We start from the raw sequence: 16,538 nt of genomic DNA on the forward strand, positions 1-16,538 counted from the left end.
TCCAACAACTCAAGCAAATGTTTTCTATGTATTTTAGGGGGAAGATGGGTGCTTCTCTCCACAGGGCATACAAGACACAGGTTATTGGCGGCAGTCCGCCAAATTTAACATATAAAGTTTTTTTATATGTTAAATATGGCGAGCTGCCGCCAATAACCTATGTTTTGTATGCCCTGGGAGAGAAGCACACATGTTCCCCCTAAAATGCAAAGAAAACATTTGCTTGAGTTGTTGGACCGAGCGAACCTTGCACAGGCTCAGTTTTTGCATCACAGCCTCAAACACTTTCAGTTCAGATAGATTACACAGGCTCAGTTTTTGCATCACAGCCTCAAAACACTTTTACTTCAGACAGATTAAGAACACAAGCTCAGCTTATGCATCATAGACTCAACACTTTTAGTTCAGACAGATTAAGAACACAAGCTCAGCTTTCGCATCACAGCCTCAAACACTTTCAGTTCAGACAGATTAAGAACACAAAATCCGGAGTACACAACAAGAGTAATTTGCCACTAAACTTAAACAACCTTTAAAGCATGATGTACACGTGTTTTAAGCACAAGAAACAAATATGTAACCTGACAGACTCAGCTTATGCATCATAGCCTCAAACACTTTCAGTTCAGACATATTAAGAACACAAGCTCCGTTAGTTCTCGCAAAGTCAACCATCATAAAAAGAAATCAAGTATTAGTAAAGATTTGATATTAGTTATAACCAGTACACTATTAACTTAAAATAAATTTAATATAAATCACATTTTGTCAAGTTGCAAATATAAAAACCTTTATTCTAATGAAGCAGCGTTCAGCGTCACTAAAGCCGATTCCGAGACTCTCCAAGCAGATACACTTTCTCCGGCTGCCAGAAGATCGGAGTGAGCTTGTTCTGTAATAATAGTGATCGTGACAGTCGTTAACCAAAGGTATAACTAATTAAATTCAGTTCAGGAAAAAGCAACACTTTAATTTTGTGTGAAAGACAGCTTGCTTGCTGCAGTCTCTATAATATATCAACACTCTTCCATACACTGTTTGAAAGACACCATGCTTGAAAGACAGCATGCTTGCTTCAGTCTCTATAAATAATTCAGAGATATCTACACTCTACTCACACTTTACAAACTCTCAACTACACTCAACTGAAAGACTCAGACATGTAATTGAGAGATGAACACAACTACGGGTAAAGCCATGGCTGCAACACACGGTTGCAAAGTGAGAACTATGCAACCTGGATATTGCCCCGCCAAGATGCTACTCGGATCTTCTATGTACCCTCAAAATACAATCATCATCACAGTCTATTGTGTTATGTAACCCCGCTTTAAAGCATGATGTACAAGAGTAATTTTCCACTAAACTTAAACAACCTTTAAAGCATGATGTACAAGTGTTTTAAGCACAAGAAACACATATGTAACCTCACAGGCTCAGCTTATGCATCATAGCCTTAACAGTTTCAGTTCAGACATATTAAGAACAAAGCTCAGCTTATGCATCATAGAGTCGACAGGCTCAGCTTATGCATCATAGCCTCACAGGCTCAGCTTATGCATCATAGCCTCACAGGCTCAGCTTATGCATCATAGAACACTTGGGAAATGAAAAAGTATATCAAAACATCCCACAGAACAAACTAAAATCAAAAGTACATAACAATCTATCTTTTCACTATTCCATATCTAAAATTGACCTAACTATCATAATTTTCATTGAACTACAACACTTATCATCCCCAAAAATGACCTAAATATCATAATTATCACAAAACCATGACACTTATCAGTCCCAAAATTAAAGGAAAAGATCAAAATATAACAGAACAAAGTAAAATCAAAACTACAAAAACAATTTATCCTTTCACTATGTCATATCTGAAATTAACCTAACTATCATCACCAAAAATACAAATTCAAATATGACAAAACTTTCAACCTAATTTGAAATAACCGCATCTACTAACAAATCCACATCAAGATTAAAGATAAATCAACATTTAGAACCTAACCTGAGTCGATTCATCACAAAACACATGCGAAAATCCTTCGTAAACCTCAGCTTTCGTCCTTCGAACATCCGTCAAACATATGTGAAGGACAAGATGGTAATTGAACAAGGTGTTGAAAAAACACTTAATGCACAATGTACAACTGTTAAGGCACAAGAAAACACAAACCCTTTTACCCTTTACAAGGGTATACATCTGCCGTCCAAATGTTTTACTTTCTCACACGGATAAATTGAGAGATGAACACAACTACGGGTAAAGCCATGGCTGCAACACACGGTTGCAAAGTGAGAACTATGCAACCTGGATATTGCCCCGCCAAGATGCTACTCGGATCTTCTATGTACCCTCAAAATACAATCATCATCACAGTCTATTGTGTTATGTAACCCCGCTTTAAAGCATGATGTACAAGAGTAATTTTCCACTAAACTTAAACAACCTTTAAAGCATGATGTACATCATGCTTTAAAGGTTGTTTAACTTTCTCACACGGATCAACATCGGGACCGTCCATTTGACTTCACACGGATCACCATATGCTTTCTCTCTCAATGCTCACACATCTCACAAAACAACATCAGATCTTCTCTATTGATCATCATCACAGTGAGGAAGAGCTTGACGGATGTTCAATTACCATCTTGTCCTGGATCATCATCACAGTCTATTATGCATCATAGCCTCACAGGCTCAGCTTATGCATCATAGAACACTTGGGAAACATCCAAGTGATATATCGTATAGTACTTTATAGAGACTGCAGCAAGCAAGCTGTCTTTTAGACATGTACTTTTAGATCTGTGAATCTGTGATAATACTTTTACAACTGGAAGACTCAGACATGTAATTGAGAGATGAACACAACTACGGGTAAAGCCATGGCTGCAACACACGGTTGCAAAGTGAGAACTATGCAACCTGGATATTGCCCCGCCAAGATGCTACTCGGATCTTCTATGTACCCTCAAAATACAATCATCATCACAGTCTATTGTGTTATGTAACCCCGCTTTAAAGCATGATGTACAAGAGTAATTTTCCACTAAACTTAAACAACCTTTAAAGCATGATGTACAAGTGTTTTAAGCACAAGAAACACATATGTAACCTCACAGGGTCAGCTTATGCATCATAGCCTTAAAGATAAATCAACATTTAGAACCTAACCTGAGTCGATTCATCACAAAACACATGCGAAAATCCTTCGTAAACCTCAGATTTTCACAAAACCATGACACTTATCAGTCCCAAAAATGAAGGAAAAGATCAAAATATAACAGAATAAAGTAAAATCAAAACTACAAAAACAATTTATCCTTTCACTATGTCATATCTGAAATTAACCTAACTATCATCACCAAAAATACAAATTCAAATATCACAAAACTTTCAACCTAATTTGAAATAACCGCATCTACTAACAAATCCACATCAAGATTAAAGATAAATCAACATCTGTCTTTCAGACATGTACTTTTAGATCTGTGAATCTGTGATAATACTTTTACAACTGGAAGACTCGGACATGTAATTGAGAGATGAACACAACTACGGGTAAAGCCATGGCTGCAACACACGGTTGCAAAGTGAGAACTATGCAACCTGGATATTGCCCCGCCAAGATGCTACTCGGATCTTCTATGTACCCTCAAAATACAATCATCATCACAGTCTATTGTGTTATGTAACCCCGCTTTAAAGCATGATGTACAAGAGTAATTTTCCACTAAACTTAAACAACCTTTAAAGCATGATGTACAAGTGTTTTAAGCACAAGAAACACATATGTAACCTCACAGGCTCAGCTTATGCATCATAGCCTTAACAGTTTCAGTTCAGACATATTAAGAACACAAGCTCAGCTTATGCATCATAGAGTCGACAGGCTCAGCTTATGCATCATAGCCTCACAGGCTCAGCTTATGCATCATAGCCTCACAGGCTCAGCTTATGCATCATAGAACACTTGGGAAACATCCAAGCCATCTAGGTCGTATAACTTAGGACCTTAGTCCGACAACCATCAAACTCTGCCGTCTGTCCGGCCCTTAGAAACACCTTTGTCTTACTAATCTGCATGTGACATATAAACAAACAAGTAAACATAAAAAAATTAAAAAGGTAAATCCTAACTAAAACATCGGATGTAGGAAATAACCGCATATACTAACAAATCCACATCAAGATTAAAGATAAATCAACATTTAGAACCTAACCTGAGTCGATTCATCACAAAACACATGCGAAAATCCTTCGTAAACCTCAGATTTTCACAAAACCATGACACTTATCAGTCCCAAAAATGAAGGAAAAGATCAAAATATAACAGAATAAAGTAAAATCAAAACTACAAAAACAATTTATCCTTTCACTATGTCATATCTGAAATTAACCTAACTATCATCACCAAAAATACAAATTCAAATATCACAAAACTTTCAACCTAATTTGAAATAACCGCATCTACTAACAAATCCACATCAAGATTAAAGATAAATCAACATTTAGAACCTAACCTGAGTCGATTCATCACAAAACACATGCGAAAATCCTTCGTAAACCTCAGATTTTCACAAAACCATGACACTTATCAGTCCCAAAAATGAAGGAAAAGATCAAAATATAAAAGAATAAAGTAAAATCAAAACTACAAAAACAATTTATCCTTTCACTATGTCATATCTGAAATTAACCTAACTATCATCACCAAAAATACAAATTCAAATATCACAAAACTTTCAACCTAATTTGAAATAACCGCATCTACTAACAAATCCACATCAAGATTAAAGATAAATCAACATTTAGAACCTAACCTGAGTCGATTCATCACAAAACACATGCGAAAATCCTTCGTAAACCTCAGATTTCGTCGTTCGAACATCCGTCAACCGCTTCACCAGAAAAGTAAGAATCACAAAAGAACACGGTAAGATATATAACACTCATTGCAACAACATCAGAACATCAAACGGATCCCTTGCCAGATAAAGCTTGTGATAGATCTCATGAAACCCTAGATCTGCTCATGAAACGGATCTGGTGATAGATTCAAACGGATCTGGTGATAGATCTCATGAAACCCTAGATCGCCGAGAAGAGAGAGAGAAGAGAGAGAGAAGAAGATCTGATGTTGTTTTGTGAGATGTGTGAGCATTGAGAGAGAAAGCATATGGTGATCCGTGTGAAGTCAAATGGACGGTCCCGATGTTGATCTGTGTGAGAAAGTAAAACATTTGGACGGCAGATGTATACCCTTGTAAAGGGTAAAAGGGTTTGTGTTTTCTTGTGCCTTAACAGTTGTACATTGTGCATTAAGTGTTTTTTCAACACCTTGTTCAATTACCATCTTGTCCTTCACATATGTTTATTAAAGTAGTATAGATATATATATATAGGGGAAGGTTCAAATGAAAACCACTAGTTATTGTGAAAACTCGAAAACTAATTAAAAAAAGCCAAAAAAACATACAAAAAAAATTTTTTTTTTTAATTTTTTTTTTGCAATCAAAATTTCGCAGGTTTTTTAATATAAAAAAAATTTAAAAAAAAAAAAAATTGTGTAGTGCACATGTGTAATACTGCACATATGTATGTGTACTACACATGTGTATTATTACACATGTGCACTACACAAATTTTTTTTTTTTGAAAGAAAGTTTTTTTATATATATAAAAACTAGCGATTTTAAAAAAAAATTGAAAAAAAAAATTGTGTGTTATTTAGGCTTTTTTTAGTTAGTTTTCGAGTTTTCACAATAAAAGTGGTTTTCATTTGAACCATCCCCTATATATATATATATATATATATATATATATATATATATATATATATATATATATATATATATATATAGGATGGATCATGAGAAAACTAGTTTAAATGAGAAAACCAAAAAACTAACTAAAAAAGCCTAAAAAGCATACCATTTTTTTTACAATTTTTTATTAAAAAAATCGCTATTTTTTATATATGAAAAAAAATTTCAATTTTTTTTGTACTACACATATGCACTAATACGGAAAGCCTAAACCACTTAACCCACCCCCACCGACACCCCCCAAAAACCTAAACTCCCCCCCCCCCCCCTCCCACCCCCCCCCCCCAAAAAAAAAAAAAAACTAAATTCACCCTCCCATCAAAAGCCTAACCCCCCCACCCCCCAAAAACCTAAACCTCCCCCCCCCCCCCCTCCCGAAAACCTAAAACGAAACCCTAAACATAAGCCCGAAAAAAACCTAAACCCCCTACCCCCACCCCCAAAAACCTAACCCCCCTCCCCCCACACCCAAAAACCTAATCCTAATCCTAAACCTCCAAAAAAACTAACCCTAAAAGCTAAACTAGACTCAAAAAGCTAATTTTAAGTATGTAATGCACATGTGTAGTACACATATAACGCACATGTGCAGTACAAGTTTTTTCTTTTTTTGAAAATTTTTTTATATATAAAAAATAACGATTTTTCTATAAAAAATTGTAAGAAAAGAAAAAAAAATTGCTATGTTTTTTTAGCTTTTTTAGGCTTTTTTAGTTAGTTTTCTAGTTTCTCATTTATATGTAGAGTTCTTATGATCCATAACTAAGATCTCTTAACCCTAAACCCTAAATCCTAACTCCTAAACTCTAAACAGTGTAGGGTTATATATGTAATGAATGTGTAGGGTTGGTTGCGGTGATACGAGATGGTGTTGGCGGTGGTGGATTTTCAGAATCCGCTTCTTGGAGAAACAAGTTGCGGGACGTTGTTGCACCGGTTGTAAGTGATATACTTTTTCTAAGACTGTTGTAGTTTTTTTGTTATTAAGTTTGTGGTCGGGGTAATGAAGTTATTGAAATTTTGTGTACTTTTGAAGAAATTTGGGATGAGGCCGGTGAAAGTGACGAGGAAAGAGATAAGATGCTTCCTCATATAGAGCAAGAATGTGTAGACGCGTAGAAGAGGAAAGTGGACTAAGCCACATGTCTAGGGCACATCTTCTTCAGGCGCTTGCAGATGCTAAACTTGAACTATCCACTTTGCTTGCATCACCTGTAGAAAAAAATGTTTGCTGGGATTGTAAGTAATATGCTACTTACATTTTGTAGAATGAAATTTGGGTGCTTATTTGTTTCTTATGTTATGATATGCAGCCTGAGAAGACTTCCGGAACCATCAAAGAACAACTTGCTGCTATTGTACCGTATTTGGAACAGTTTTGAAAGAAGAAGCTTGAAAGGATAAAGGAGATATCGGATGTGAAGAAATACATAAAATATGTGGAGAAAATGTAGGGAGTAATGCGGGAAATCAAGCTGTTAATGTTGATGTGTCTGATTTATTGTAACACCCCGTGTTTTCAAATGTCAAAGTCAAAGTCAAAGTCCAAGTCAACTTTGACTTCTTTGACTATAATTAGTCGATTTTATGTTTTAATTGTATATGTGGAGTAAGTGTTGTTAATCAGAAAGAATCGAAGTAATCAAATGTTTAATCGACGCGAACCGATTTACGACTGTGATTAGTAGAAAGTAACAATGCGATAAAGTTAACTAATCAGTAATCAAACCGAACTAACCATCATCGAACTCGAATCTCGAATTACGCGAACTTTGGTTGTTGTTATACGTGTGTGTGTGCCTTATGTGTTACCTGTGCATGTTTACTTTATGTTTTGTGCGGTGATCAATCGAATCAAATCGAAACTCGAATGCAATCAAAATCGAATTACGACGAATGAGAACGTAAGGATAGGGTGAAATATAGATGATTGTATGTTAGATATAGTAGTTGGGACTGAAAGTAATTTGAATAGGAAACTCTATCGTACTCGTATCGTCTTCAATCGAAATCGAAATATCGAAAATCGTCACACCGGACACTCGAACCAGGCTGTGGATCGATCAGGTGGTCAGCCGATCGAACAGCCCAGCCGATCGTACGTACTGTCCGATCGAGCAGGCTATCCGATCGGGATGTCAGCCGATCGGCCAGCCCTTTCCTCTTTTGGAGCCTATAAATAGGGCTGTCATTGTTATTCTTTACCACTTTTGGAAAGCTCTGACCGACCAGCTCGTGCTCCCCTTCTTTCTCAGATTCTTCCGATTCCGGTAAGTTTTCATCCTAAATCTTGTACTTTCTTGATCAAAACATGCTTCTACACCTTTCTATCTTTCAATTTTTGATTTCTAACCGTGAAATCACCAAGATCTAGGCATTCTTGGGTGATGTCATCATGGTGTTCTTCAAAAACACCATGTTTTAGCTTCAATCCACCATGAATAGCTCGGATCTAACCGATTTCCACATAAACAAGCTAAGATCTATCAAAGATCTAAACATTTACATGATGTGAAGGATTGAAAGAATGATTTCCAACTTTCTTTCATCTCTTTTACACTCAATGCCTTCAAACCGGTAGAAACGAAGCTTGAGCCGGTTCACCAATCATTCTAGTGGATGAGTGGTTCAAGATTCGGATTCTACCTACGAGGTTCACCGACTTCGGGATAAACATCAAGCTACCGTTCCGAACAGTTTACCGGCCGGACTTGGGTGATTCCTGTCCGAACAGGAGAAACAAGAATGAAAGTTCCATGGTTTAGCTCGTTGACAAAATACCTCAGTATAACGTCAAATACTCAGAACAGCCAAGTATTAGACGAACAGGCCGACCAGGTCAGGATGCTGGCCGAACGGTTAGGCTGTTCGAACGAACAGCCCAACCGATTGGACATGCCAGCCGATCGACCAGGTCAGCCGATCGGCTAGTATATGGTCCTACACTTGACAATTTCATGAAGTATAGTATTGAACGAGATGATGTTCGATCGAACAGCCGTATGTCAACATTACTCCTTGGATCATGAGATATTATGCTTCAACACTTAGTCGATTTTCAATTCGTTGGACGTATAGGAATGCCACCCGATCGAGCACGCTATTCGATCGAGTATGCTGCTCGATTGAGTGACATCCCGCTGAGGACTACTACTGAAATTCCTAACCGATCAGTTAAGCCGGCCGATCGAACAGACCGTTCGATCGATCGACCCGAAAGGTAAGAACACTTCAGTGTCTTTAAATACTACAACGAAAACTTCAAAAGTTCAAATCCTCGCACACAAACACATCTCACTCAAAGGAAGAAACAATCCACTCGAACAGTCCAGCCGATCGAGCCTATCGGCCGATCGAACGGAGTATCCGAACGGATTGTCTAGCCGAACGAACAACCCATTCGATCGAACCTACTGTTCGATCGACCAGGCTGTTCGACTCACTTACACTCATTTCCATTCTACGTGTTATTCATCGTTATGCTATCGAACTGTTCAGGCTAACCCTACTCTCAAGCGCTCCCTTCAATCCATCAATTAACCGCTGTGAGTATACTCGATCCCTTTTTTGCTTTTAGCACTTTTGGGTGTTACATACGTTACTTATCAAAATCACAAATCGACCACACTACTCAATTATTTGAACGCTAACCAATATGCATGTATTACGTGACTAAATGAATGCTTGTTGATTGTGTTTACACGTGGAATGTTGTCTACCTGCCTTAACGACGTAGTACTATAGTTTGGACTCGGCACCCGTTCACACGGGGGTTGTTAAGGACAATTACTTGCATGGATTACGGTGGTAATCATGTATTGCGAACCGTCTCGGACGGTCAACCCGCAGTCATTGGTATCGATAGGTCCATGTCAATAATTAACATGCTTCGTTTTCCTCTGTGTACGTGTTGGTTATGCGTAAACTATTCGAACTCTATATGCTAATATCAAACTTGTATGCTCACCTTTACATTATATGTATTGACTTTATTTTAACGTATGTGACAGGTGATTAAGATGTTTGCTTGCTAGGAAAGCGAGGCTAGAATAAAGCTCTAAAGGCCCCCAACAAATAGTTGTCTGTCAGGAAAGAGCAACTAGAGCATAGTTGTCGGTAGATCTTGTCAGGCTGGGTCTTTAGGAGCAATTGAACTATATTTATTTCTCTTATTGAAATCTGAGTTGTCGGAACAGAACATTTGACTAGTTGTTATCTGTAATAATTTGTTTGTTGTTTGGGACACGGTATGGGACGTGTTAATTTAAACTAAATAGTAATGATAATTGTTATGGAAACTTCTGGACAATCTGTTTCGCTCAGTGCCATGCTCCGATGATTCCGCCATCGGTTGGGGTGTGACATTTATCCATGAAGAAGTTGGATGAGTTCCATGATCAACTACAAGAACTTTGGGAAGAAAAGGTAAAAAATCAATTCACTCTCTAACAAGGACTATTACAAGATAGGTGATTTTGACTTTTGTTTGACCTTTGACTTTACAGAGTGATCCAAAAAATATGTGGAGAAAGGTTTTTGTATGACGCCTGTTTGGATTAATGTGAACGTGGCATGTGGTCGTGGACAAAACGAAGCAACTAGATATAATTTCGTTCAAGATTAGGATTTTAGGTACTTGATGTCACGTCATTGGCATATTAACTGCACTAACTTAGGATTTTTAAATGTTTCATTTATAGATTAGTTTGCAAAACATATTTTCTGAATAAAAGCATAATGTAATATGTTGGAAGATCCGATCTTATGCAGGCGCAATATCGAACTCCAGGATCAACCGGGCTCTCCGTCACTCATGTGTTAAACCCAGATACGAAACCATAAGACGATGTAGCAACTGCACCGCCAGCAACCACGACAGCAAAAAGGAGTCCTAGAGCCGACATATATCAAGCATTTTTAGCAAAATGACCAAGGTAATTCACACTCAACTTAGCGCAAGTGACCTATCAGATTTACACTCTGCATTCATGGTTATTGAAATAATTGATTTAGTAGGGGAAGAGAGACACATTAGTAAAATTAACATGGTGGGGTATGTTTAACACAAACCAAAAAAATAGGGAATGTGTTTGAATTAATGTGGCTGGGTTCTTTGTCAGCATCGGTGTCATTTCTATTGGGTATGCTTTTATTGTTATTTCTTCAGGGGTCAAGAATTTCTTCACGGATCCTTTTCAAGTTACTCAACTATGAATTCATTCTAGCACTTCTTTAAATTTTGCTAATTGTATATTTTTATTCCTTTTTTTGGTACAAGAAAATTCATCCACTTTTTCTAAACTGATAAATTGCAAATAATTTGGAAATAGATCATGAACGCTCTTTTGGTTTCTTTAACATCCGTTCTGCAAGCCGTTTTGGAAGACCAAATTTAAAATGGACCGAGGTCTGTACCCTTTTTTCATACTTGCTAATATATTAACATATTTGCTCCTTTTGCACTTATTTATGCTTTAATCATATGATTATATGTTAGGTTTAGAATTGGTTCCCTTATACCAAGCCCTCTCACTGAACGCCAAAGAATAACTTTAGTGTTTACCCCACGGAAATGAGTCAAGGTGAGAAATATTGAACATACCCAGCTTGGAGAATACTGGGCCAATCCATAACATCCGGTATGAGCCACATGCTCTCGCTACTCACCGACGATACACCTCCGCCGGCCACAGCGGCACAGCCGCCACCGCTCCTGCTTTCAATTCTTGTGTTGATAATTTAGTAGAAGGATCTGAATGAGGAGTTAATTTATGAAGAATGGAGTTATTAGATAATGTGGTGTTTAAATTTATTTTAATTGCAGGAGTTGTGTTTGAAAACTAGGAAGATTGCACTTGTATGAAAATCAATAAAATAACCCAAGAAGAAGCATGCAACAACTCAAGGTTTCAACTTGGACATCAGGTTGTAAACATAACAAGCAAGTTAATTGATTTGGTCATAGGCAAGGTAGGTGGTGTTTCATAAAGGAGTTGCTAACAATTTATAAGCTATTGTATTTGTAACAATTTATAAGTTATTGTATTTGTAACAATTTAATTCAATAGATTTGTACAATACATATATTTTTTGAATTTTACAAGTGTCTATACCAACAGTCCGCCACAAATCACGATGACCCGAATAGAAACCCTGCTTATCCCAGGCGCAACGCGCCGGGTTGATAACGCTAGTTTATTTTAGTTCCAAGTTGCACCATTGTAACCTAATTTAATAATCAAACCTCGAAAAAAACTATTTCTTTTTTTAATCTATAGACAGATTAGACATCCACAAGGTCATAAAGTGTGGTAAGTGTTGGAAATATTGAAGGTAAACATACAAGTTGGTATGTTTCCTCCATCCCACATTGGTGGAGGGAGTGAACTTTGAGTGGTTTATAAGGGATTACTCCTTATGGGCCTCCAAAGTGTTAAATGGGTTGAGAAGTGGATGAAGCCCACACGCGCGCCGAGCCGCGAGCTCGCGAATGAGGGCATTTGAGGCGCACTTTGCACTTCGCACGTACGCATCGTCGCGAGGAGCTTTTATTTTTAGCTAAGGTCCAGTTCAGGTGGGTCAGATCTGTGGACCGAATGAGATAAGGAGATAGAGGTGAATTCGAAACAGTGGGGGTTATCCCATTATCTCTAGTAATTCGAATTCGTATGGGATATATCTAGCAACCGAATTGGTTCTGAATGGTTATCTCAATCCCCGTTTTTCTCATTCTCTGGTATGATCACAACCTATAAATAAAAGCCTCCTGATACCCATTCATTCACTTACAATTTCGCAGCCTCCTCCCACATGTGTGCTCCAGTTTCCTCTCCAGCTTCTGCGTTTTCTGGTTTCCATTACTGTTGGAATACCAGATTAGTTCTGCATTAAATCCTGGGAGTTTACGCTGCAGCTCACAACAATACGAGCGCGTAAAATCCTTTAAGGACAGCAGTCATCCGTGCAGTTCAAGGATTTTTGTTCAAGGATCTTCGTTCTCAATCGCCAGGTTGGTTTTAATTTTGCGTGTTCTTTAAATTCGTCCGATAACGGGACAGTCTCCTTCTATCTTTCTTTAATCAGTTTGCTCAAGTTGGAACAAACTGGTTTGGCTGATAACTCGGTAATTAATAAAGTTAATATTAATTTACTGTTTATTGAAATATTTTACTGTTTATTGAAATATTTTCAACAGTAAGAAGGCGGAGAAGATCATTTATGGGCTTGTAATTATAGCTTGTTGGTGCTTATGGAAAGGAAGGAACGATTTGATTTTTAATCAGAATAAATGCAGTCCACTTGACATCATAGGAGAGATAAAATCTAGGGGTTATACTTGGGTTAAGAATAGATCTTCCTGTAATTATATTAATTTGGTGGATTGGTGTAAATATCCTTTGTACATGTTGTAATTTATTGCCCTTTGGCCGTTGTCGGGGGTGCTCTTGTTTGTTTGGTCTTTTACCTATTTGGGTCGGAGGTGTGTTACAATGAAGTTTATTTTTCAAAAAAAAAAAAAAAACATGAATTTATAACTTTTTTTAGTTCCAAGTTGCACCAAAGTCCACGCTTTATGAAATTTATAACTTTTTTTAGTTCCAAGTTGCACCAAAGTCCACTCTTTATCAGTATATAAACACAGTTATAGTTTCTTAAGCACCACCAAATTATAACCACATCATCATTATATGGCCTCTGTAGATCCATCATTGATTGCAGACCCTAGAGAGCAAAAATGGGTTGGTGAAATTAGTGAAATCGTGAAACATCAGCTCGAAATCAAGGTCGAAATCCCTCCTGTTTCCATCTTCAAAATACCAGAAAACATAACCAAAATAAAACCAGAAGCCTATAAACCACAGCAGATAGGCTTTGGTCCATACCATCATTTTCAGCCTGGACCCTATACCAAAATGGAACAAAAAAAACTTGTTGTGCTACAAAAGGTCCTACAATATCACAAAATCAAGGATTTTAGACTCGATGTCCTTGACAAAGTCGAAAACCTTGTTCCTGTCATTCGTGCTTGCTACGAAATGTTCCTACAAGATGATAACGTTTCGTTGGCTTGGGTTTCCGCCATCGATGGTCTCTTCTTGCTTAATCTATTCGAAACCTATGACAATAAACAAGTCAAAGTTAATCCAACACAAAGATTATTGGCACAAGACATAATGATGGTGGAGAACCAGATTCCTTTTATGGTGTTGAAGGAAATCCATGAGGCTTTGAATACATCATCAGGTACTAATTTTTCACCTTCCGTGTTTCCATCCTTGCGCTCAGAAGAAGACGATCAACTGATCACCGCTTCTTCGACTACTTTTTCGTTAGATCTACCATCACATTCAAATTTAACTTTTTCACCTTCCATATTTAGATCATTTAGTGAGATCCATTCACCACTTGAACTATGTTCACCGTCAAACGCTCCTAATCATGTAGAACATCTACTCCATTATATGTATGATTCCATCATAAACAACGACCCTTTAAAGAACATACATATTCCGGTTTCTAGTACTAAGCCTTCAGTCATGTCAGATTATATACCTCCTCTAAGTCTGAGTGACATAACAAACTCCATCAGCCATGTTTCAAATTTTCTGAAGAAAGTGCCCGAGAAAGAAATTGCTCAATTATATGAACAAACTGTCACAAGCCTACAAAACTTTTCGAAACATAAGATTACCATCCATTCAGCTTCCAAACTTCAAGGTATAGCAGGATTCGAGTTTCACGATCTTCCGAAAGATGGAGGTGTAGAAAATGTATACATGGATGACAATAACATTTACCTGCCACGCATTACTTTGAATAATGATTCAGAGGTTATATTGAGAAATTTGGTTGCTTATGAAACTTTAATGCCCAACTCAAATCGCTTTCCGCTTAATGAATACATGGGTTTGATGTGTGGGCTTATTGTGAATGTAGAAGATGTAAAGCTTCTTAAAAAAGACAACATTATCAAAGGTGACTTGGGTGAGGATGAAGTTGCCAAATTGTTCATTGGGGTAAGTAGTTCTATAATGAGCTTGAAAACCAAAAAGAAATCAGACTTGCAAGAAATGATAGACCAAGTTAATAATGTTTATGAAAGGAAGCCAAGGATCAAGGCATATTTACCCGTGAAGAAACTAGCGAATTGGTTGCTGGTGGTATTAACAACTATAGGCGGTTTTGTGGGAGCTACATGGAAGATTGTAGCGTTCATGGTTAGCATTGTGACAGTGTTCATGCTAACGTACCAAGCTTATTGTGATGTTTATGGCTGCGACAACAATAAAAGTGTCGTGTTGTCCTACGCTTCTAGCTAGCCTGATTGCAGCATCTATAATCTTTTTAGGAACCACAGGCTCCCAATTTGTTTCTTGTTATGCTTATTTTTATTTTTATCTTTCATTTATGAACAAATGTTTATTGAATTGTGATTATTAAAATCCTTCTCATACGCTAAATTACACATATTTTTCAATAAATATTTTCTACACTTTCTAATAGCTTTAACGTTGTTTTTATTAATTTCTACACGTTTCTGGTTCATTTTTTTAGTTTTAAAGATTAATTTTAAAAGAACACGAGCTAAAAAGAGTTAAATTAATGTTAATGATTGAAGTTCTAACTTCGCGCTTTATGTATACTAAACCTTAAATGATTTAAACTCAAATAATTGTGATGATAAAGAATTGAAAACAAAGGTGTTGCAATCAATTAGATGGTTTGGGCACTTTTGTCATTTTAGTTCAAATCTCAAATTTTTTAAATCTGGGTCCCTGTAATTTCATTTTTATTGCCATTTTAGTCTAAAATCCAAAAACTCATTTTTTTTACTGTTGCAACCTGCCTATTTTGTCTTTTTATGCAAGGTTATTTTTGTCCAACTTATTTTTATTTAACTCTATTCTTAATTTAAAAACTAAATTAAATACATTTACTTCATTTAAATACCCTTGTTAATATTTATTTCCCTGTTTAAATAGATCATCTTCAACCCCTGTGAGCCGTCACCAAATAACTTCCGGTCACCTGTGAGCCGTCACCAAATAAATAATAACAAAAAGATGATGTGCTTTGGCTTGGACATCACCAAATAATAACATTGAAACAAAGTAACAAAAAGATTGCAACTTTGGCTTGAAAATCAAGCAAATAAATAATAACTTCCGGTCACCTGTGAGCCATCACCAATGTCTCGATAAACTTCAACCCTTCACCCCTCTCAGTTCCTAAAACCACAACAATAATTAGTTAATTACAGTTATCTTCCTAAAATTGTAGAATTTGGGGAAAAACTGATGTACCTGAACGGATGAAGAAGGATGAGAGGAGGAGAGCGCCGCCGTAGAGGCGGCGAGGACAGAGGCGGCGACGGCGGCAGAAGAAAGCTTCATTATGTTGCCGGAGAATGAGAAGAAATCCGACGACCGGCGCCGGATCAAGGTGATTGCCCATCCTGTGGGTTAGGGTTTTATTTGGGGGAAGATGATGTGCTTCAATCTTGTGGGTTAGGGTTTTATTTGAGGGTTGAAGATGATCTTTTATTTGAGGGTTGAAGATGATCTATCTAAATTGGGAAATGAATATATATAAGGGTATTTAAATGAAATAAATGTATTTAGTTTAGTTTTTAAATTAAGAATAGAGTTAAATGAAAATCAGTTGGACAAATATACCCCTGTATAAAAAGACAAAATAGA

General features: G+C 37.0%; 1 protein-coding gene across 1 annotated transcript; it reads left to right on the forward strand.

Moving 5' to 3' along the window:
* The first annotated feature begins 13,511 nt into the window (after nucleotides 1-13,511).
* On the forward strand, nucleotides 13,512-15,320 carry LOC110908252 (putative UPF0481 protein At3g02645). The gene has a single exon (XM_022153167.2). It carries the CDS (start codon nucleotides 13,527-13,529, stop codon nucleotides 15,156-15,158), a length of 1,632 nt encoding a protein of 543 aa, XP_022008859.1. The 5' UTR covers nucleotides 13,512-13,526; the 3' UTR covers nucleotides 15,159-15,320.
* The last annotated feature ends 1,218 nt before the right edge of the window (nucleotides 15,321-16,538 follow it).

The sequence above is a fragment of the Helianthus annuus genome, chromosome 14 (genome assembly GCF_002127325.2).
Source record: "Helianthus annuus cultivar XRQ/B chromosome 14, HanXRQr2.0-SUNRISE, whole genome shotgun sequence".
Classification (NCBI taxonomy): domain Eukaryota; kingdom Viridiplantae; phylum Streptophyta; class Magnoliopsida; order Asterales; family Asteraceae; genus Helianthus; species Helianthus annuus.

What these genes read in the sequence shown, in the direction of transcription:
- LOC110908252 (XM_022153167.2), top strand. Translation starts at nt 13,527, where the DNA reads ATGGCCTCTGTAGATCCATCATTGATTGCAGACCCTAGAGAGCAAAAA.